At 41.4% G+C, this 25180-nt stretch overlaps 1 protein-coding gene across 2 annotated transcripts in view; it reads right to left on the bottom strand.

Annotated features, from left to right (window-relative positions):
• Positions 1-6007: 6007 nt before the first annotated feature.
• Positions 6008-25180, bottom strand: part of asic1b (acid-sensing (proton-gated) ion channel 1b) — a 150117-nt gene continuing 130944 nt past the window's right edge. For both annotated transcript variants that reach the window (XM_053447522.1, XM_053447514.1), the window contains 8 exons: positions 20768-20895; positions 15478-15628; positions 14561-14617; positions 13839-13992; positions 9825-9916; positions 9243-9322; positions 8120-8221; positions 6008-7417 (listed from right to left, as the gene is read on the bottom strand). In XM_053447522.1, the coding sequence (XP_053303497.1) occupies positions 7322-7417; positions 8120-8221; positions 9243-9322; positions 9825-9916; positions 13839-13992; positions 14561-14617; positions 15478-15628; positions 20768-20895 (860 nt within the window). In that variant the 3' untranslated portion in view covers positions 6008-7321. The remainder of the gene's footprint in view (positions 7418-8119; positions 8222-9242; positions 9323-9824; positions 9917-13838; positions 13993-14560; positions 14618-15477; positions 15629-20767; positions 20896-25180) is intronic.

Raw genomic sequence — 25180 nt, forward strand, 5'->3', positions numbered from 1 at the left:
TGTTACAAAACACAGCGTTTGGTAGAATAAGATGTGAAATGGGAACATTTCCTGGTGCTACAGGTGTTTTGTCCACAATGCCTCGCTCTGCCTGGCCTCGGTGACCTAACGCTACTTAGCATCACGTTAACACATATCACTCATTAAGATAAGCAGCAGAAAACACAAAAGAAGCCAGCAACAATATTTTCACATTTGTCATAAAAGCAACAGAAAACCGCACATTATCAACATGTAACAGCAGAAGCTTCATATTATACAGTGGTTTAATTTCCAACTTGAATAATGAGCCTAAATTGTATTGGTTAGCATGCTCTGCTGACTCCCCTTCTGCTACTTGTGTATCTGGTTGCCATGGAAACTCAACTGAATGCAACTGCTCTCTCCTCACTGGGAAGAGAGAAATCTAAACTCTGAGTGCACCACTCAAACAACTATAATTCAGAAACTATAAGTCCTATCTGTGAAATAAAGACATCGGGAGAATTCCAAGACTTTGCCGGACACACAGATATATTTGAAATTTGTGAGAGTAAAAAAATGGGACCGTGTGAGCAAGTTATGCAAGTTGATGCTCCTTCCAGAAAAGTTTTCTCTGAAATAACATTAGTCCCAGAAAAAATGGGACCAAAAATGGCACCAAGCCCCTTTGATTTGAATTTGAATCTGAATTTGATTGGCAGTGATGGAAGCTGTTGTTTTTTTACTTTATCTTAAATACTAAAGTTAAACCCAAAGGTTAATCTTCCCAATGTTACAAAACACATTGTTTGGTAGAATAAGATGTGAAATGGGAGAATTTCCTGGTGCTACAGGTGTTTTGTCCACAATGCCTCGCTCTGCCTGGCCTCGGTGACCTAACGCTACTTAGCATCACGTTAACACATATCACTCATTAAGATAAGCAGCAGAAAACACAAAAGAAGCCAGCAACAATATTTTCACATTTGTCATAAAAGCAACAGAAAACCGCACATTATCAACATGTAACAGCAGAAGCTTCATATTATACAGTGGTTTCATTTCAAACTTGAATAATGAGCCTGAATTGTATTGGTTAGCATGCTGGGTAAACACAGAGAGAGGGTGAGACATGACTTACCTCAGTCAAGGTCAGAGTGCAATAGCAGCTGTCTTAAAATTTAACAGTATTTAAAGCAATCAACAGCCAATCAGAGGTCTCCTATCAAAATACCAACTTTGATGCTGTTCATCAAAGCATCAAAGGAGGTATTGAGAGAGTGTCCCTGTCAATCAAAATAATCTTCTATTTCAAATCTTAGCATCTGGTTGCTATGGTGATATAACCATCTACTGATGAGGAAGTTTTGCGATCATTTATTTCTGTAAATAAATTTGTTTCATTTTGGTGGACTTTTAATGCGTCATTCTTGCAGCATCTGATCTTTAATTTTTTTAATGGCTCCTGTCTTATCACCTTCTTGTCTTAGTATTTATATATATATATATATACATATTATATATATATATATATATACAATATATATTTACATATATGTTTATATACATTAACATATGCATGTAATAAATGAAACAAAATACATTGTTCATTTCGTCGTGTAACTCTTAGCCGCAGTATTTCATCACAAACGAACATGTGAACATTATACAACCCAGGATATCTCCAAACAAAATTCAGACTTAAATAGTTTACATTTATTTTACCAAGAGGTTCATGTCACACTGTATGGAGAATATTTAAGATAAGACGATTTTCTACAACCACAAATTCCATTGCACAAGTGTTTTGCAGCAGAAAATACCTTCATAGGTGTCTATGGATGAGAGTAATACAACTCAGAGCTCAAACAAAACCTAAAGAATCACGGAGACGGATGACCAATTACAATACATATGATTAACTGGATATGAAATGACTTCTACAAGAGGATATGACATTTTGATCATTTTGCGCAGCCCTAGTTTTCATTGAAATGCTTGTTCTCTCACATGAAAATACTTTGTTCTTTAAAATGCACAACAATGTTTGTCAGTAGGACTTCCTGATATCTTCCTCAACGATGAATGGACACACATTCTGTTCATCCACCGACTGCCCTACCTTACACATGGCATGACAGTATGATTTTGAAGGTCGGATTTCAAAAACATCTCAGAGTTAATTTTTACTGTTTTAGATTCTTAGTACTGGAGATTCTTAACATCTTTCTGTCTAAAGTTGATTTTAGGTCTATTTAAGAAGACGTGTACTGTTTGTAGTGATCTATTAATGCAAAATGCAACAAATTGGTAGCTAACATGGTCTATCAATGAGGCCTAACTGGTTTGACCGCTATAGAGGCTGTTGGAATATATGAACTTCATTTGTTTGGTTAATCTTTATAGTTATTTTTTAGTTTCTTGGTAGTTGTTTGTTCTGCCTTAAAAGATATAAAACAAGCACGACGATTTCCATGACTTTTATAACTTCAGACGACAAGAAATAGCAAATAACGATTCAAAGGGAGCAAACAACATGGAACCTCGAACAAACACAGGAGAAATGATACATGTAAAATGATTTAGAACAGTCAATTATATTAATGATTAGATAATAAGATATAACAAATACGATTCTTAGTTTCAAAATGTACTCAAAGGAGAGACGTTTAAATGTGCAAGAGTATTGACATTGACAAATGTGACAACTGAAACAATAACATTTGTATTGGAAGCTATCAAATCTGCACCATCAGCAAATGTAGTCATCCTTATAAATCCTAAACATCTCATTTAATTCAATTCAAAAATATATCAGGTAGCACTATTTTGACATGTGACCATCAAATACTACAAATTGCAGCACTGACTGAGCTTTCTCATAGGTTTGACCCAATAGTTAAGTCTCTGGGCTTCAGAAGAGAGTTTCCCTTTAAGTGCCACAATAAGAATCCTTTTCCAACAGGTTGGACATCTCCATCCAGGACAGGTCCCACTGCACCTCCGTCACATCCAACTTGGTGGCAGGAAGCACCCCTGCTGGAACTTCCTGTTTGGAAACTGGCCAGCAGCTCCAAGTGCAGAACTTCTGGTACCTTCAAGAAAATACAACAGGCAGTGAATCATTTACTTCACCACCTGTTGGGCTTGTCGTTCATGCAGTAGAAAGTAGGAAGTCAAGACGGATGAAGATTTTATAAATACTAACCTGTAGTGACAAACGAGCCAAACAGTCAAAGGAATGACGATCAGAAGTAGAACCCCACATGAGGCAAAGATCCATTTCCAGGAACCTGATCAAGACGACATAATACTTGTTTAAATAAATAAAACTCTTATAATAACAACAACAATTGGATTTCCAATCAACTTGGCGGACAGATGTAGTAAGTGTCAGGAAAGGACCCACTGTATTTTGGTATTAAGCCGATCCAGTCATTTTTTAACTCTTTCTTTAACATTGTGCTTTTAAAACGTTTTCCTAGGGAATAATTCTTGGACCTTAATGAAAAAAATCTGCCGTATGTAGAGGACGGATATCTATGAGTGTGTGAAATTTGGTGCAGCTTGATTGTATTTAAGGGGACTGCTGGGCCTTGGTGAATATGCACTCTACTGAGTCCCATTGTAGTTTCTTTCATCTCATTAGATCCTGAGGGATCTTCCTGATGAAATTAGACCTTGATGAAAAGACAGAGCAGGAGGAGAACCAGACAACCAAAAGGCTTCACTCAATAATGAAAAATGTGTTGATTAATATTGAGTATTTCCTCCAAAACAAGTAGATGTATATGAATAAGAAAAATAACAGTGGAGGCTGGAGTCTCCTCTGATGTGAAGTTTCCTAAAAGAAACAACAGTTGATATGTGACACTGATCCACTTCTATAGAACACACAGCAGAGTGATGATGTTCAGCTGACCTCTGTCCGGTCTCACTGATAACCAGCTCTCTGGACTCTGCAGCTGTCTGTCGTGGGACGCACACCTGTAGAAGCCTTCATCTTCCCGTGTCACATTCTTAAGAGTCATCTTTATGACTCGGTCTGAACCGGACGAACTGTTAGAGTCAATCAATGCTCTGTTTTTAAAGAAGCTGGTTTGTTTGTGTTTGCCGCTCTGATGCTGATAACACAAGGTGACATCGTCATCCATAAACACAGGGGAGGCTTGGGTCTTCAGAATAATGTCGCCATCTGTGGAAGAAAAATAGAAGGCAAGATTGAACTCCTACTTCTTTTAGCCCCTAAGGATGCCGAATTTTTGCGGGCGCAAACATTCAGCATCCTTAGGGGCTAAGCCCCCCCTTTCTTTCAAACCTAGAAACGCCCCTGCTACTACACAAACCCTAAACTAGATGAATTTTGTGTATTTGTGTTCATTTAATGACATTAAAATCACATTGTCATTCACACACTGGGCAGCATATTGAGGGATTGTGCAACAGGAGTGTAATATCCTCGTTGTTGTAGATAACAAGACGTGATAATAGGATTAGGAGGAAATTATACCTCTGGTCTATAAAGATCCCGAGTCTGAGCACATGTTGTGTGACAGCAGCCGGCCTGATTAAAGTGACAGATGTGGCTGCAGACATCTTCCCAACAACCCTCATTAAAATATAACAACAAACATTAGAAGTTCCCTGCATGAATATGACCCCCCCCCCCCCCCCCCCCCCAGTAAACCACACACAGCTGCTTGGGGTGATTAGCTGAGGGTGTAACAACCGTTTAGACAGTTTGGGGCCGATTTCATCACGGTAGCTGGTTTCTATACCGTCCACCGATCGGCTGCAGACAAGGTGAAAACAAGGAGGGAGTCAATCTCTCATGTCTGTCAATAATTAACTGGTGGAAATCTTTGTGAATTCAGATTGACTTGGATGAGATTTCCTGTTCGTCTACTCTCCTCCCACCTGCTCCCCCCCCCCCCCCCCCCCCCCGGAGCCTTATCAGGATGCAACAAGCATCTTGTGCAGGATTTATGTCACCGGCCGGCAGCTCTCCTGGATCCTGACCCAGCCTGTAATCTCCTGACTCGCAGGCTGTCACCGAGACAAAGACACAAATGCCGGCAGGAAATGAACAGCATCAACTTTTATTTTTTTGATTAATTCGTCTTCTTGGCAGGTACAACAGACAATAACAGAAAAACCTTCTCGTTTTCAAACATTCAAAAAAAAGGGGAAAGAAGAAAGTCTTGGATCGGATGGTGGAGCTGGTTCCCGGGAGCTTTAACGCTTGTATATTAATGTGTGGTAACCAGCTGAGGTTTCTCCTCTGAATAATGAAAAATGAATGCACCCTCACATTTGATGAACAATGTTGATGTTTGGTTTCCCACTCACAGACACCATGAAAAAATGATAAGGCAAAAGTAGCCTCCTCCTCACAGAACCCCCCTGTAATGGCTTTTAGCTGCTGGGTCACGTGGAGATGACGGAGGAGCGAACAGGATCTTTGGGGCCGACTGAATAACTGGTCATGCATCACCACCCTGCTTTTTTAAACAGAAGCATGACACTCGGCAGCTACACATGTACAGTAGCATACATGAGAAGTAGAATATGTGGCGGCTGCTTGTTTGACAATCTTGATAAAAATTTGTATCGGCCATGTTGGACGTTTTTCATCCATCCCTGTGTCGTACAGCAGCTGAAAGTATAATTACATTCCAAGAGCACGGGGCTTCCAAAATGTCAATGTTGCTGCTTGCAGCTGTTGATGAGCAGCAAAAATGAACGTCTGAAGCAGATAAGCAATATCTAGTTATTAGCAGCCCTCCTGCCCCCGAACCCCTTCACGTAATGCTGATTCAATTCCAAGAAATCGTTGTATGAAGCAAAACACTCGATAACATGTTGATTGGAGGAACCGGAGATAGCGACACGTCTCGGATGAAGTGTGGAATCCTCAGTCAAATGTTCTGAGGGCTACTCATGATTACTAATGAACATTTTCACAGCATGTGAAGTTGAATAATAAACTGCTTTGCCCCAAAAAAAGAGAAACGAAGGCTTTAGAGAAGAAAATTCACAGATGAGATGATATTTACATTTTATTTATGCTGCGATAACTAAATGGACCCGTCTTTTTACCTGGAGGATGAAGACAGGATCACCAGGCAATACTCAGTATGTTTTATATGAAAGAAAGAAACAACCGAAAAAACTGTTGGATCAAGACGATATTAATAATATGACAATATATCAAGAAGAATAGTACATTTTCTTTACATCACCTCTACATACTGGCGGTATTGTGCTTTGATAAGACTTTTGCAACTAGAATATAGATACAGAAATAAAATTTAAAACCCCCACAAAAGAAGAAATCAAAAAACCTGGCACATGTGAAAACGGAAAGACAAGAAAACGGATGAAAAATTCAAATTAAATTGCAGCTCATCCAGTTGCAAAATAGAGTCTCGCTGTACCTGCTCGAGTAGGGATGTTGGCACACGCACGCACGCACACACACACACACACACACACACACACACACACACACACACAGACTCACGCACACGGAAACACACATGGGATGTAAAATCTGTCTATCATTGAGGCAAACTTGGTAATTATATGTATGTTCAAAATTTAAAAAAAAACAACTAAAAAACATGCACTGGACGAATACAAGCATGCATTTACATGATGAGACCTGAAATCTTCACCAGTACAGGTTTTAAATGGTAGATGATGCAAACTCTACCACTACCACTGCCGCCACGACCCCCCTGAAAGTACCCCGCCCACACCCCTGACTACACTCACTGGGAACATAGATACATTCGCAAACAAACTACACAAAGTCCAGCTGTTGTTTCATGGAGAGCGCTGCAACGGTTACAGATGTTGCTACATGTACAGTGGAGTAAGCAGTATGGGTGTGTGTCCCACTAGCAGACCAGTGTCGTGTGAAAACAGTTGTGTTCTGCTGTGTTTATATATAAAGGCATGGGGGCTCTTTTTTTTTCTGATAATGGTGAGATAACTGTACATTTTCCCTTATTCATTTATTTATTTTCTTTACACTTTTTTTGTCTTTTGAAAGAGAGAGGTCCGTGTTGGCAAGGTGCCTCCATGAGCATCCTTTGCGGCAGTATTCCAGAGGAAAACACACAGAGACAGAAGAGTTAACTGACAGATTTATATTTGGGATATCCTCTCCACTCGGCCTCGGGTGAAAGTTTCTCCTTTGTTTTGGATTTGTCCTCCGTTTTGAAGAAAAACAAAGTGCCTCTGTTCGACTTGGTATGAGTTTCTCTCACTTCCCCCGTGTTGGATAGTTCTTGTTGTGTGGTTGGCTTTGGTTGCATAACCCGAACTCTTTGATGCTCCCACCTCGGGGGTCGGCTCAGCAAGTGAAGTCTTCAAAGTTACCCTGGGCCGGGTGATGAGGTAGCATGTTGCCAGGATACGTTGATGGTGTACGCAGGGTCTCGCAAGGAGCCTGACAACGAGAGAGAGAACACACAGCGTTAAGATGGAGGACGGAGGCGGATGAAGAAGAAGAAGAAGAAGAAGAAGAAGAAGAAGAAGTGATGAGCAGAGGAGGAAGCGGTGAGATAAAGGGAAGGAGTCAGCTCGGCGGAGGTGGCATCACATCCAGAACAAATTGGAGAAAACCTCAGTCATAAAAACACATGACATGAGCAACTAGCAGGGCCAGGAGGCGAGAGGAACCTAATTCATGATAACTACAGAGAAAAATAATGAAAAAATAACTAAGTCAAGTCACGAGAGCAGCTCAGATTAGCAGCTCCTCCTTCCCTGTTTCTGTGCTCGAGCTCTGACTTATAATTAAAGTGATCTAGCTGCATTTACACTTGGAAATAAGTGAACTGTCACACCTTCTAAAGCTCTAATTCCAGTCTGTCCCGGCTGCTGCTGTCCCCCAGCTTTGATTAAATTCAAGCCACTTTCCGCTCTCCTACTCCTCTCTCTCTCAAGTTTCCCTCCCTCACATCCTAATCTCTCCCTTTTCGTGTCTCTCAAGTCCCCCCCCCTCGAATTCCTCCGTTTGCTTCTCCCTTCCCTCCATCACCACCTCCTTCACTCCGGCTGCAGTCTAGACCAATCACAGAGGGGAGAGTGTGCCCCTGTCAAAGCGTCAGTGAGACACAGTGAAATCACTGAGCAGCTGCCTACTCACATGGCGTTTCACATCATCCAGGCTCAGCACAGCTCCCCTGTCATTGTTGTTGTGGCCTTTGTGTTTCTTCTTCATGCAGCGGCACATCTTATACTTGATGACCTGAAAATAGACAAGCACAGACATCACTCATAATAATCATAATAATCATATTCATAATCATAATATCACAAATGTCCAAGGGAATAATTATGGTTAAACAAATATATAGTCATATTTTGGACTTTGGTTGGTGCAGCTTGATTGAATCTAAGGGGACGATTGGGCTGCGGCGGAGCTTTGTACTCTACTGAGTGTTATTCCAGTTTGTTTATCCGTCTGGCAGGTTTATGCAAAAAAACGCTATCCGGAACATTTTGTGTACGGGTGGGGAATGACCCAAGAAAGAACTCAGTAAATTTCAGAGCAGATTTGAATAAACTTGCGGAGCCAAGCTTTTTCCACAACTTTCTTTACCATGGTAAGACTGGGCATTAGCCTTGGCGAGCACTCTCTAGGTTGCACAATAGTTCATGGTGTTTTCGTAGAGCATTAAAATCCCCTCTCCCTTTTGCTACTTTACATATTTCAGAGCCAGACCGAAGGATCGAGGAAGCTGAGACTCAAATGAGATACATTTGATGCGTCTATAAACATGTTTCTCCTTCGATTCCTACACATGAGCTGGTGCTGCCTTTCATCCTGTCCACCTCCAGCAGCTTCAATCAAGGACTAACAGACGCAAAGAGAAGTCTCTGGAGGAAGAGAAGGTAAAGCACACAGCCCGGGGTAACCCTGACGAGAACCGACATCCTGACTAATCTAAAACGTAATACAACAGAAATGTTAATGTATTCAGCGTTGCTGCAGCCAAGCTGCGAGGACGTCACAGAGATGAGGTGGAGGCTTGTGAGGGACGGTGTAAGTCATGCACACAAAAACACGTTCTGGTGAGAAAAAACTGTCAGTCCAATACTGGACAGTGCAAAATAAAACACACAGTGTCTGCTCCCATTATGCAAAGTGTGGAAGATATATGCCCAACTCCAGCTGTTGTGTAACATCATTGACTGTACCACAGATTTTTATCAAAGTAAAAGGCTCCGGATGATGTGAGAGGTTTTTCTAAAATGAGACATTCTACCTCATATAGATAGTCGAAGAGTTCAAGGATGGTGAGGAGGCTGGCTCCGATGAAAAGACCCATCTGACCTCCAATGTCACCTGGAAGGATAAATCAAAAATCACAAATAGTAAATTAATAAATGACCGGTGGTGGAGTAAGTACTCAAATATTTTACTTAAGATAAAGTACAAGGAAATATACACAATTTCAATCAAGTTAAAGTAAAAGTAACACTGAACTTTTCAACTTAAGTGAAATTAAGTAAGTGTTTGCGTTTAAATATACTTACTAGTGCTGCTGTAGGAGGCGGGGTCTAATGTTACCGGCCCACTGATTGGATCAGTGAACTAATCTCGTTATTTATAACTTATGAAAATATAAAAAACAATATCTGAACATATAATGCAATGCACTCTAAATATGTAGCGGAGTAGAAAGGTCAGATATTTGCTGATATACGTGGTGGAGTTAAATAGTTACATGAGAAATGTACTTTAAAATAAAATGTCGCAATGTCGACACAAGTCTTTGTGTTACTGTCACTTTGGATAAAGCATCTGCCATGTTGCATACTGAGACCTGAGACAGCCAGTTCCTTACCCAGAAGACCGGCCAATTCATAGGCTTTCTTTTGTTCAATGGTCTCGTAGTTCAGTGCTTCAAAGTAGATATCCAGCACCAGAATGTTATCACTGCAAACAGAGCAGGAAACACAAAGTCATAAGTCACATTATCAGATATCTCTTCTCATCAGAGATTTAAAGGAGGAGACGACGACTGGTGATTCTGCAGCTTCCTGCTGATAGCAGTGGAAACGCATCAAGCTCAGCAAATAACCTGCTGCAATTTCCCAAAGGGAAGGTCACTGAGGAATACAAGGGAAATGAAGAGAGCTGTTTGGGTCTGTACCATGTTAAAGTTTCAAACCAGTTACTTCAGCAGAAAGAAAAAAAGACGGGATTAGTTTAAAGGCCCATGGGCATGGCAGGCTGTTATTTTGACTCTGAATATCCTCTCTGAGGGTTTGAGTCTGACTCTGCACCCCCCTGGAGTCGAGATCAAAACCTCAAATTGACTTTGTACTTTCCTTTTTGTGCTTGTGTCGCTGGTTTATTGCTTATATTTAAGCTGATCATTATTAACTGTCAGTCACAAAGGAAATGAGATGGAGATGTACGTTGACAACATCAGCATTTTTATTGCTTTTTTCATTACTTTTATTTTCAGCTGTTTATTGATTATTCTGTATTTCAACGATTAGTCCCTCTAGCTTTTTTAAACTATTTACTTTGATCAGTTTATTCACACTTTTTAGCTATTACACAATTATTACACTTATTTATTATTTCACATGTGCCTCATATTTCCGTACTTTTAGCTGTTTCAGCTGTTCATTACTTTTCGCTGTAGCTCAGCTATTTATTCACATCTTGAAAAAAATAAACTTTTATTATTTATCTACTGAATTTTAAGCATTCATCCAGTACTTTATGCAAATTGTGGAGATATAGACACTCAACCAGTCATGACTCAGTTCCAGCTGTCAATCAAGACTTTTCCAGACATTTTGAGAACTACCGAACTGACAAGAAACCATCTTTGAGAAAAAAAAAAACCAACGTGTACTATGACTTTATATTTTGATCCCATCCACTAACATGGAGGAGGCTGGGTTTATGACCCATAGTGCAGCCAGCCACCAGGGTATGTAAAGATAATCTGACTTCACTTTTTCGGAGGTGCATGTCATCTTTTGATACAGTCTCTGGTTTAGACTTGTCACTTAAAGCTCCTTAAATTGTTCCATGTACCCAAATAGGAACAAAAAGTCTCCTACTGGGGTTCAAGTGGTCCTGGTTATAAGTGTGTGTTGTTGTCAATGATCATTCCTAAAGGGGTTTTCTTATGGTTCATACAGGCGCGTCTATGTGAGGAGTCATCTCACAGTTTGCTGTCAGCTGCTTGTACTGTGAGTCAATAACCTGTAATACATCTGATCAGAGGTACTATCCACAGCCCATAATGCTGTGTGGTTGTGTGTCCCGAGGGAAAGACGGTGCACTGCCACAGACGTCAGTTTCCCAGCAGTAAACACTCGCTCGGAAATACAGCCAATCAGAAAAAAAATCTGACTGGATGAGCTCACATCTGTGCACAGGGAAGGTTTGTGCATCGCTCTCAATACAGTGATTCAACTGTTATTGTGTCGTCTCCGTATTTCCCTGAACTACTTTGAGCTTTTCAGTAGATTTGGTAAAGACACATTCAGTACTTGGCTGATTAAGTTAATCTTTGACTGGAAGCTGTATTTTCTATTTCCTTATCTCAATGAGAAATATGCAGGTTTGAGTTGAGCGGCTGATCTGGTTACAGCAGCTACTGTGCAGCCTTCGAGCCGACACACTGGAGATCATCAATCAAATAAACAAATGTAACTTGGCTTTGTGAACTTTCTCCCCTTCTTATTTATGCTGGTGACTGACATAGACGACACGACCTTGTGTATTGAGAGAATTACAATGTGGCTTTAAAGCTGTTTGTGTGATAAAGAGGTTTAATCCGATTAAAAACGATGGTAAACATCAGATTTTAGCCTTAGTGCATCATGATCGGGACCCGGAGCACATCTGAGAATTACCAGCAGTGTGGCTGAACAGGGATACAGTGAGAAACCCATTAGTGAGGAGAGGGGACTAATGGCAGAAGCATAAACCTGCATTATCAACTACGGCATTTTCATTCCTAGAAATTCTCTTGAAAGCATTTCACTGCTGTTACACAATTTTCTACAATCGAGCCTGGAAATAACATGAAAAGAAGTCCATTATTTCTTATCTCCACCAAGGAGGTGCTGTTGTCCCTCCTGCTGTTTCCCCCCACCACAGAGTGGATTTCCACAGAAAGGTGGAAGGATGGAGAATGTCACAAGAAAACCTATTAAATGTTGGCACAGATTTCTTAAAGTTGCGAGATCTGGTGATTTTCAACATTGTGACCGACTTGCCAGGGAATAAAACATGAATCTCAATGAAAAAATTCACAGACATATTTAGGGGACTGATATGTATGAGTGTGTGGATTGGTGTGCGGCTTGATTGGTTGCAATGGGACAGTTGGGCCTTGGCAGAGGTATACGCTCTATGGAGGGCCATTCTAGTTCATTATGTGAGGATTTAAGGGCTGCACCGTTCATAAAATGTCATTAATTCAATATAAATTCTTCCAGATGGATGATTATCAAATACCTGAGATTTGTTTTAGTAGGTGAGGACTTTTTTTTGTCTCTTAAGTAAATGAATTTACTTCAAAATCCTGCAGTTGGTTTATAAAGCACTGAATGGCTCGGGGCCAAAACTACACTTCTGATCTCCTGCTACGATCTCCAGGCCCCTCAGGTCGTCTGCAACACGTCTGCCTTCTGTGCCCCAGAGTCAAAACTAAACATAAAGAAGCAGCTTCAGGTTTTATACTCTGCATACAGGGAACTGCAGGTCTGCCCCACTTTTTTGTTCTTTTAAATCAATGCCTACGACTCTGTTGTTTTCCACTAAAATCAAATAAATAATCTTCTCTTACACTGCACAGTTACTCTCACTCTTTTATTTCTTATCACATTTATTCTCTTCTACATGTAACTCTTTAGAATTTATTTTTAAAAGCATCTCTTTTTGTATTGTCTTGTGTTGTTTTTACAATTTGACATGATGTCTTTTGTATTTTATGTAAAGCAATTTGAATTGCCTTGTTACAATACAAATAAACATGGCGTGTTGTATTCTTTTGAAAGAAACAATAAAGGAAGAGATAAGGAGACAAAGGAAGCTGGTAGAAAGTTGGCACAAAATATAAAGTAGGGCTGCGTAATGAGGCTGAAGGGAAATTTGTTTATACACTAGGTACAACTTTCAAAAACTGAGTCAGCCTGGTACAACAATCCGAACTTCAGGCCTCGTGTTCAGCTCATTTTGAAACGGTTTCATCGGGGCCATGATTCAACTGTTTGATTGTTGCCATGACTGGAGCTGGTTGCAGGCATTTCTATTACTGTGTCCAGTGAGGGGAGGTGATATAACAGATCTCATCTCCGTACAATGCAACAAACTCACCAGCACCACCAGCCACATCCTCTAAACCTGCCATAGGTCTGAGTCATCCCCTCCATAAAACAGTTTCAATAAAAATTGAACATTAGAGGAGGGATTCATTTCTGATGTGCTGTTTTAGTTCCGGCCAAGTATACACAATAAATTTAGCAAATGTGTGACAAGTCACATGAAAATAATTGAATTGCTGTAAAATACAATGAGTTTGCATTCTACTGTTTGCAGTCACAATCGTTTATTTGGACACATTTTATAAAACAAAAACTGCGGTGAAATTCCATGAATGGTAATAATGAATTCCTGACCCAACCCCAAAAATGTAATATATATGCATAACACTGATGGACAATCATTTTTCTGCTTCATGTGAAGTTCTTTTGCAGCCAGCAACAGACTGGTTGTACCGAACAGCACCAAGATGATAACGTGTAAAAGGGAATAAAAAGTGAAGTGTAATAAAAGAAGAATAGGACAGACAAAGGACAAATAAGACATTAAATCGGTGACTTACGCTATGTACTGCTCTGTCTTGTTGAATTTCTTGGCAAGATACTTGGCCGAGGCTTTGCTGGGTATCTTGACAAAGGACATCTCTTTACCGTAGCGCGTCAAGTTGCACGGCGTCTCGCACACGCAGTAGTCATTATCCCTCTCCACAAGAAAGTCTGGAGAAACGAAGTGGACAGGGAGGGAGAGAGAAACACAGAGATTGAAAGAGGGCAGCCACAGGGACCGATAGATTTGTTGTCTCCCCAGGATGACAAACAAAATGCCAGCAGAGTGAGAGGCGTCAAAGAAAACTTGTGAAAGGAGTTGAGACCCAAGAGACTCTTATAAGAAACTCAAAAAGATAGAAGACAGGCGGCGACAGAGGAGGAAGGACAGCAGCAGAAGCAGCAGAAGCAGCAGCCAGAGGCCAGCGTCATGAAATAACAAGTCAATAAAAGGAAAAAGAAAGCAGGCGACACACATGAAAAATGAAATGTATCAGCTGATGGAGAGACAGGGGAGTGTGAGAAGCTGAGGCTCAGTGCCAGGCCAGACGGGGACTATTTGAGAAGGGCTGCCATCGGGCCGAACACGTCATATCATCTGTTATCAACCTGGATCAGAGGCTCCGAGCAATGGGGCATAGGCAACACAATGAACAGTGTATACGCACACACAGCACAGACATACACACACACACAGCACAGACACACACACATGCAGCATGCTGGGTTATCTCCTTACCCAAGGCGGGATCTGCACACTCTTTGTACTGCTCCGGGGTGCAGTACGGGGCATCTCCTGAGGACAGGCAGAAGAGACAGAGTGTTCACAGACCGAACACAAAGAAGGAGCGAGGGAAAGAAGATGCACCAACGACAAGGAGATCTCTGCTTGTAATTAATTCTGCACACACTGTCATTACTCTCCTTATCATGATTGGATGTTACATCCTTGATCTCATCTAGTAATTGATCGAACTTTTTAATTTTTTTTGTACTTTCACTGCCTCTCATTAGTGTCCATCACCCTCTCTGTCTCTCTGAGCCGTCCCTGACCCTTCTATCAGGACAACACGGGGTAAAGACATGTCCTGGATGCTGAGTAAATGATTTCCCCTCTGCATTGATTCTCTGCGTTTTGGTTCGTCCTGACACGGAGATAGGAGAGATGAACGGGAGTAGAGCACAATCTTCACTTGATTTGAACTGTATTAATCAACTGCACACTCATTGTACGGTAGCAGCTAATCCCGATTATCACAGTGGCAGATTGTCTGGCTCCCTTCATGCAACCCGCGGCTCAAAGTGACCCTGATTGAGGATAGAGACATTAACACTTATTGGACAGGAGAGTGAAGGTTAACGGAGGCTAGATCCAAATGTTTCCTCTGAGCCGAAGCCCTTTTCAATTTGCCATCTCAGATACCACACAGTGATTAAATGCAGAGGGTCGACGGCATCACTGCACAAACACAAAGTGAAAATAGAGGAGTTTTCCGATTCGCTGGAGTGCGAAAGTATCTGATTCTCTGCAGTGGCTGACGAAAAGCTAAAGAATTGTTCGAACGACAGGACCTCCGGCCACAACTGCAGACACTGTGGATCCTCTTCAACAAATACAGAGATGTCCAGTGATGAGACGCTTCCTCTGGGGCCTACCGGGCATGTGGACCATCCTGCAGTTGCAGTTCTCAACCAGGTATCGTGTCTCGCAGTCGATGCGACAGGCTGTGATGCTGTAGCTGCTGAAGAAGTCAGAATCCATCGCAGAGGCCTTGCAGTCGCCCCACGGCGGAGGCAGGTAGGTCAGCTGAGAGAGAGAGAGAGAGAGAAGCAAAACCACTTTAGTTATAAAACACACCTGATCTGTGCCCTGTTGAAGCTTTCTGTCAGTAGGAATATATGCTTGTTGCTCTGCTTATTACACATTTACTGTATTTGGCACAGAGAGTGAATCTCATTCTCCCTCCATGGTAGATACATGTGTGCAGTGGTGCTTATTGTGGGAGCTTCTCTCCTACGCGGCTCCTATTCCTAGTCTCACTCAGTGCTGTCATTGTGCAGCCCACTCTCCATGCAGGAGCTGAATCAGTTGTGTAGTAGAGCTGTGATGTTCTCAGAGTTCCATTCTAAACAGATTCACTTCAGGGCGTTGTGCCATGTTCCTTGTGTTTTGAATACACACGTTATATAAAGATGGACGACATGACGGCTCCCAAAAGGTGAAGCCAAAACATCTCGATTGCCCCCATGTTGATAACTGCAAGACAAACATCCTGCCTGCTCCATCTATGGGACATGGACCAATTTAAAAGGTTTAAGTGCAAATACATTATTCTCAAAGATGATTTTTCTGTCCTTTCAGGCAGATCTTATTACACCAAAGTAATTGTGCAGCCATCAGGCCACTATACAGTTTTTAATTTGAATATCATTTGAAAATATAAGCTATCCGTTATTCATTAAACTTTTACAGGGAAAAAAATGGAAGGGCAAAATTTGCTGCATGATATGAATTAGGAAGCTATAAAATCGCCCGTGTGTTTTCCTCTCATCAGTCCAAACAGTGCATCACTGAGTGCTCACACGGCAATAAATTAAAGGCCAGTGTTGTCATTTAGAAAACTGCGTTTTACAATTTGTTCTGAAGAGCAGGAGGCAGCCATGTGTGTCAAATACTGGATTTGGTTACTAATAACCCACGGCGATGTTCAACACGCACATACAGAATTCATACACATGCAGAGGTACGGTACAACGCACCCAAGGAAACCAGATAAACTCCAACTCCCATCTAATCAGGAGACTTTAATGATTCCTTGGCTGTTTTTCACATGAAGGAGGTTCGCCAATGTCACATAAAACATAAAACCCATCACTGCTGGGTAAAATGTGTCAATCGATAATCGCTAGTTACTCAGCCCATCACATGGACTGGACCAACTGGTGGAACCATATGACTTGATAATGGCTCCCTCGCGCTCAGAGCTCGCTGTTTCCATTCCTCAGAATTCTCTAAAGCCCCACTCAGCCGGCCTCAACCACCAAGTGGCATCATTACTTCCACCCTGATTAAACTTCTGCAAAAGCTTAATTCTGCCTGCACAAGAAGTGAATCTGGCATGAGAAATTTAATGACATTTTAGTGTGCTGTTAGCTGTTTAACGACCATGAAGACAAAAACAAATCATGGAAAGATTGTGACCTGAAGTCCCCCCGTCATTAACGGAGCGCAAAAATGAAAGGGTAAAAGGTGGGAAGGAGAAAGTCAGCATGACTCAGTGGACACCAGCACGGGGGGAAGGAGAGGAGCTGGGTGAGGAAACATTTAGTAGTTGCTGCTTAATATGTTAATTGGGAGGAAGCACTACAGGACTGCTGAAGCACAGAATGGAATAAATGTGACCGAACTGCATTAGATTAATGAAGAGCGAGCCTGCCAGCCAATAAAATAAATAAAAAAATAGGGAGGAAGAGAAGAGGAGCGAGAGAGGTGGAGAATCATATTGAAAAGAGAGTAACAGTATTACAGGAATTGTAATGAATGTTGGAGACGGAAAAAGCAAAAGGAGCCTGGGAGATAGAGAGAAAAACAAAGAGGGGCAGTCTCCTACAGAGGCGACATTGGCAGCATGCAAAATCCTGCTGCAGCGCGTCGACACTGGAACACACTCACTAGTGGGCTGGACGTGGAAGGACTGAGATCTCGCCCAAATTCATCCACTTTTCTCTCCTCCATTCATTTTGCATGGTTTTGTAGCAGATTAGGAGTCATAGCTTAAGATTTGTCTGGCTGCACGATCGCCACCATGCCCTGCAGGATTATTCACATTTCAGAGGAATAAACCCACACACACTTTGTGGGACGGAGTTCTACAAACTGAGAAAGTTTCTTAGTGTTGTTAAGGCCCCAGGTGTGTAGACTGCACATGGGCCCAAGGTCCCCAAGGGACCCCACAAACACAGCTCCTCTCGCTATGGGATTGCTGGTATAACACTGGAGGCTCAGCATTCGATTTCCCGCAATCAAAAAAGTATTTTCAACCTCCATCACATTAAATAAAATAATAGTAGCTGTCGCTCCGACTGCCAGGTTATTGATGAGCCTCGGGCAGACTTCGTTCCTTCGATGAGAAAGAAACACAGGATTGATTCAGGCTCTTCTCTGTGAAAGTGGAGTCGCGTTTGTCCTTGAAATCACAGCATTGTGCTGAGAGTGCAGTGCTTACAATGTGGGGAGGCTGGCTTCACCTCCCCGGGGTCCAACAGAGGCCGTGAGCGGGTCCAGTGACAAGTGTGTAACTGTGATCTGTGGCTCGGTCACCGACGCACATACACTGAATCACACTTGAGAAAATCCATTGTTAGGAATCACTATGTTCAAGAAAAAGTATCAATACAACATTGGTAGAATGATCCTTCACAAATAGGTTCTGGATTCAAAATCTGAGCAAATCTTTTATAGTCAAATTTATTTAAAATATGATAAGAATAATAAGTCTCTTTGTTAAAATGCAGAGAAATGCCTCATGTTAGAGATAAATTACGTCATTGGTTTAATACTGATGCAACAATGTGTAAATGGTATTTTATTCCTGTAGCCGGTTGAATATTTTAGTCCAGTGCTGTGGCCGCCTCAAATCAGAAGATAAGTGTGAGGGGTCGTGACATGATTAATGGATTATGGAAGAGGGAAAAATACAATTCTGAAAAACCAGTCTGTATTAATTTTCTGCATAGAATTTGATTGTATTTTGCTCTTTTGTGAAATATTAAACTAAACTTGAATCCACCTTGGACATGAAAAAGTAGTTAAATCTCACAGATCTCACAGACTGTGAAAGACGGACACAATCACTACTTTCTGAACGCAAGCCAAAACAATTTGAAGAATTTGGTTCGATCTTGCACAGAACATTTTTCTTTTTTATTTAAAATCTTAAACTAAAAAGTGATTTGTTAACACGTGTGTCAGACAAATATATAACCCTACTTTCCTCAGAAATGTGGTAGAGTGGAAATATAAAATAACATAACATGTAAATTATTAAATTACATGTGGCTGTTTACTGATTGGAAATCTTCCTAAGAGAGAAAAATACATTTCTCTATGAACTGAGCCGTGTTGCTGTTATAGAGGCATCACAGTATTTCACGTTTACTCCAGGTTGTGTGTGAAGCAGGAAAACTAATAACAGTCAGCTACTAGAGGTTAGAATTTGAGCAGAGCAGAGAGTTGTGTGATAATGTTTTCATTATTTTTAGTACCAGCCACCTTTTCACATTACAGAGAGTCATTAAAGTCAATATTCTCTTCAAACATTACTTAGTGGAGCTTTAAATAAATCAGAAATGAGTTATATTTTCCTTGACACTGGTAAAAGAGAGAGAGTTTGTGTCTGATAAGCCTGCAAAACTGAACAGCTGGCGCCGTCTGTTTAAAATTTCAAAAGACAGAGATACCAAGTGGCTCAGAAAAGGTCCAGTAAAGCTCTCAGTGTGTCTGCTGGGAGTGACAGGGGGAGACGAGGGCACAGCCATCAGGAGCCTCACAGCTCAGCAGGGAGATCCTCCAGATGGTTGTGGATCAAGGGGGATGAGCAGCAGAGAGTGAGTGCTACTGGGACTCCGGCCAGGGCTTGATCTTCCCTGGAAGGGTCACCTGGCTCACACTGGATGTTGAAATCTCCAATATACCCTCAATGATTCCAGGATACAACATCGATTATGACGGCCACTGTCCCACTGTATGACAAGTTGGCAAGGGGATTTTCCATGTAAAAATAAGCTGCTTTCAAACATGCACTGAAGTGTGAAATATTCCAGAGGGGCATGGATGTGAGAGTGCAAATGCCCGGGTCAGTTGCTCTGGATATTCTCTGGAACAAGTGAGCTGATGTGAGAATACAGCAGGAAAATTCCAAGAGAATTCCCAGCAAGCAAGTGGGCGTTAAGCTGGAATGATATAAATATCCCAACACGTAGAAGACACCAACAAAGATGTTGACCAGGAAAGACGACAAGATTTGAGACCATTTGGAGATAAAGGGTCGAGGCCCGTGGCGATGTGCTGTGAACAGTCATTGTGATTTCCTGCCTTCTATGCTCTACTCAGGCGCCAGCCATCGGAAAGTTTTCTGTCGTTGTGAACGCGTCTGACCTTGAGAATCTTCTGTGAATTCCTCATATGTGAAAGGCAAAGTCTGGAAAATGTCCCTGAGGAGTTCATGTCTGAAAAGCTTTGACTTTGAAACTGAAACCTGTTTGCTTATTGAAAGTTTTTCTAAAGTAGACTATCTAAAAAAAGACAACTTAACAGAAAATAAATCCTAATTGGTTAAAGCCATGCTGTCACACCTCCACTGTGAGGATTAGAAAATGTCTGACTTTCTAAATGGCACAACTCTGCTCCAAGCCATAAGAAAACTTGGCTGAAGAATATGTAACATCATTTCCCTCCCATTGATGTGTCAACGACACACAACATTATTTTTGGATCATTTAACACATCAGAATTTAATGCTAAATTTGAAAACCTGCCACCCTCCATTAAGCCAGACATTTAGGACTTTGGTTTTAATGTCAGTGTTCAGTCCTGTTTTAATGGACGACTTTCATCATTCTCAGAAATCTTTTAATCATTACATTTAAATCACGCCACGCTCCAGCATACATTTGGGCATTTGCTGCCAAGGCCCCAAAACTCTGTAACAGCCTTCCAGCTGAAATCGACCATGTTACATCAATGCACCAAAATGCTTTAGAAATGAAGATTTTCATTATTAAAGCAGAACAGGAAATTATTGTATTTATAATCATAATATATCTTTGAATTGCCAAACGTGAGATCGACTCATGTTAAGCTGCAGTTTCTTGCTGACCTGTGCAGAGATATAATATTGTATTTTCTTTATCTCTGTTCTGCCGCCCCCCCCCCCCCAAGACGTACCCGTTGCTCCTGACAGGATACGAAGGTCTGAAACCCGGGTGCGACTCCGAAGCCCAGCTGGTCGATGAACGGCGGCTCTTCCTGGGTGTGGATCTGAACTTTGATCCCGGCTTCGAACGACGTCTCGTCTGTTGACAAGAAAAGGTCAGGACGGTTACAACAGGGATGATGATTTGTATGCACACGTTGTCAAGATAAAAAACAAAGCCGGACAAAATCAATGACCCATGAGAACTTGTGGAAACGCATTTAGCTGTAGCCTCAGTTGAGCTACAAACAACCGCTAACAGGGGCTCTTTGCTTTTTTCATTACTTAAACCAATGAACCTGCAGAGTTGACAACCACGCTGAGGTGTTTCAGGAGTTAACGTGAGCTGGTACCGAGCGGGAGCATAAAGGAGATGGACTTCCTTAAATATGTGCCCCGGAGGAGTCTTATTTACTGCAAGGGGAAACAAGAGTGAATGGATAAATTAATAAATAAATGAGGATGATGATAAAAGGGAAATCAATACAGCTGACAGCCCCCTTCGCTGCAGCACTCGGCTGTATAGATTTTAAATGACGCAGATGGGCCTCTTTGATACAGAGATCGGGGGGGAACATCACAATGACATGGTGGCTCAAACATATTTCGATCACAGTTGCAGTTCCACGGCTCTGCTTGCTGTGCCGATGGCGGGCAGGATTCAAAAGGATTTAGTCCCTTTGAGCACTGCCAGGGGGATGAAGTAGGATGTCTGTTTCCTGCCGCCTTTCCCTCCCCAGGTTGTCACTTGGTGTCGTCTTCCAAGAGCCAGGCTTTCTCACTATTTTCAATTAAAGGGCTCAGGGATGCGGCTGGAATTTAGCAATTGCACCCGTCGCTCCTGTGAGACTGGAAACAGAGACGTTCTCTGACGCTGCCAGGACAAATGCTGAAGGCTCGGAGCAGCACATATACAGTGCATAAGTAGCAACCCCGGCTTTTGCTCCTGGTCATGGCCATCTGTCATCCTTATACAAGTGCTACAATGAAATTTGGCCAGGATCCCGGAATGAAAAGGAAACTGGATCATACTTGACGCTGTTCGAGCACGTTCAGGCGCCTCCAAGTCATTTCATTGTCTGTGATTTATTGTCAAATAATTCCAGGTATGCAACAATTATGCAGAAATTTGCTTGGCAGAGTAGTCAAAATAACCAGTAGTGGTTTTAACAAGGAAATTATAACCTTGTCACAGCCGCCAACGCACACGTATTCTTGGATCTCACTTTCCTTGCAGCCCGCTGTGCTCGCCTGTGATTTTCTTATCCTTACTGAGGCAGGACAGGGGGGAGCTCTGTGGTTATCTTGAGCCAACATGCCAGGCAGTATTGTTCCTGTGTGGAGTCTGAATGTTCTCTCTGCCCGAGTTTCCTCTGGGTGAACCGTTTCCACCCACAGTCCAAACACGAGCAGGTCAGGAGAGGTACAAACAAACTCCAAATTGCCCGTAGGTGTGAATGTGGGTGCCTCTATATTGATGGACACTTTCACTCTCCGGTGTGCTGTCCCTCATGTAACCTGCCTCTCACCTGATGTTTCCTGAGATAAACTCCTGCCCCTTTGCAACATTGAAGAGTAAAGGTAGCTATAAAAAATGGATTGATGCAATATTCAGGATTTAGTTTTTAACTGGTAACCATTAGTTTAGACCTGATGGGGACAGTATTTACCCAAACACTTTCAACACGTGCTTATGACTATTATCTTCGCTGTTGGATCTGTTTCTTCTTTACACGATATTTCATCTTCCAAATATAATAAGGTTCTTTTTTATGTGTAACATCAGATTAAAAAAAACTTTTCCTGAATGCATCCAAACTTTTTCCAACATATAGGCTCTACCATACCCCTACTTCATCTCCTGCAAACAAATCATTACTGATCCTTCAGCGCTGGAATGTCTCCAAAGCCACCAGATTTAAAATACAGAGATTTACTCGGCACTGGTGCTACACTGTGTGAACTTGTTGGCAAAGGCTTGAATGTAATTTACATGTGAATGTACTCCAGCTTTAAACCTTGTTTCCACTCATTTGTATGCACAGGATGAATTTATCAATTTCTTATGCTTAAAATACATTTAGAACCACTTATGACCAGATGTGCTGACAAACATCCAGCAACACACAGGTATAACTGTGTGAAAACTGTTTACACACAAACACAGACCCGTGTATCAATAGATAAACGGTAGCTGTTGTTCCTGAGAAGATTTTAATTGTTATTTAGAAAACAAAATATACAATGTTTCAGAATAAAACTCTGCCTTATATGCCTCTTTTGTGTCTGGATTGTCTTACATGCATAACTTTGGACAAGCCAGTTTGACTTGGCATCTTTTTTATCTATGGTTCTGGTGATCTCAGGTTCTCAGGTGTAAAACGTAAACGTAGATGTTGGACATTGTACCATCGATACGTTAACAGCAACATGAGCTTTTCTGAAGGCAAAATTTCACATTTTGCAACACTTGCAACATCTCATGCGGCATGACTGCATTTGCTCAGAATAATTAACTGTATGGTAACAAAGTAATGCTATAAATAGCAGACATATTTTAAAACACAAAGCAACAAAAACAATACCAGTAACAATGAGGAAACACACACAAGGTGAAACTCAGGTCCATACATCTTTTGGAGGAGCAGCTCTTTCTCATGTGTTGCTTTAGTCCATAACAAATAACTCTCCATTAAGGCTAACAGGTTGATTGGCATTCTGAATGTGATTATGTAAATGCATGTGCACAAGGGGATGGATGTAGAACATGTAAAACTCATCAATGTTAAATGCGTGAAGATGTGCATGTACGTGTTTGATAAATACCTAATCACTTTTTTCTTAAAGGAACAGACAGATGCACTTAGAACTTTTTTTTATGTGTGCTTTGATAAATGAGGCCCCAGATGTGTGTCTGGCACACGATGCACTGCGGGGCATTCAACCAGATTAAAAAACAGGTGCTAAATGCTGTAGTAATGGGATTAATCAGGGCCAATCTGTCTCATTTCTGCATTAATGGCAAAAGTGTTCAGTCGTTAGAAAAACTGAATATGATACTCAAGGAATCTGTGGTTTGATATTTTTTCCAGAGATCAACAACAACAACAACAATTTAGCTGAAGGGAAAGGGCACTCTGTGGAGAGCGTTCCTCTGTCAAGGCCAAACAGTCCTACAGAGAAAGGCAGTAATCGGATCATCTGCACCAAACTCATAGATCTCATCATGTTGATGTCGGATTTTTTTTTTTTTAATCCAAACCCATTTATGATTTACTGAGATGCAATGTCCTATCTCACAAGGTTAGAATAGAACAGTTTAGAAAGTACTTTATTGTTTACCTCCGTTAAGGCCGACTTGTCTTTCATGTGCAAAAATTGTAATGTGGACAAACTGTGGGTCTGCCCTTTAACCAGATCAACACTTAATGGGATCTTCTCTGGCTCATGCACCATTACTCCACCAAGTTTGGTTCAAATTGGTTCAAGACTTTTTACATAATCTTGCTGAAAAATACAGAAAAAGACACAATTGAAAACCAAACCTTGGTGGTGAAGGTAAAAATGAAAACTACCCGACAAAATCACTGTATTATCTAGATGTTACCCACCATATCTGCTCTTATAAAAGCCTTTCAACATTAAATAATCTTACACCACCAACATATAAAGTTACTAAATCATTTAGACTAGATGTAGTAGATGCAGCTTCATATTTGAATATTGCATTCAGATCACAGCCTTCTGCTTTGTGCTTCGTGTGCAGTGTTTCTCGCGACCACACTGAACTCTTTACATCTATTTCTCAGAGCGAATTAAATATTGATACAAAAACACAGCAGCGGGCGCGGCAGCATTAAAATCTGACTTTCAGGGTCTCCTGGAGCAGCACAGAGGAGACTCCACTGTGTTGATGAGGGGCTGAACCTGAAGGGATCAGGCTCCAGACTGCATTGATCTTATATTGGCCATATGGTTCTCTGCTTGTTTGAATCATGTGCACTTTAAACCTAGTGGACAAGTGACACAATTATATTCCAATGAAACTAAATTCTCCTCAACAATATCGATAGGTCTTCAAACGGTTTAGTCAATATTGTCCATGGACAGAGTGAGAAGATGTCAAATGATCCGATCCATCTATTCATCAGGATCATTTCTTATAATTAAGGACAATGTTTCACAGAAGCGTTTCATCTATATGTTTGGTTAAATTACTTCTTGTTTCACGTTTTATTTTAAAACTCACATCAGGTCTCCTCACTTCTGATCCTCCGGCGTCTCCTGTGCGTCTGATACCCACACCTTCCCTGATACGTCACACCTGTGTCTCATTGTCTCCCTTTGAGTATTGAGGGCACGGTCACAAATATGTGAATGAGAAG

The sequence above is a fragment of the Pleuronectes platessa genome, chromosome 2 (assembly GCF_947347685.1).
Source record: "Pleuronectes platessa chromosome 2, fPlePla1.1, whole genome shotgun sequence".
Classification (NCBI taxonomy): Eukaryota; Metazoa; Chordata; class Actinopteri; order Pleuronectiformes; family Pleuronectidae; genus Pleuronectes; species Pleuronectes platessa.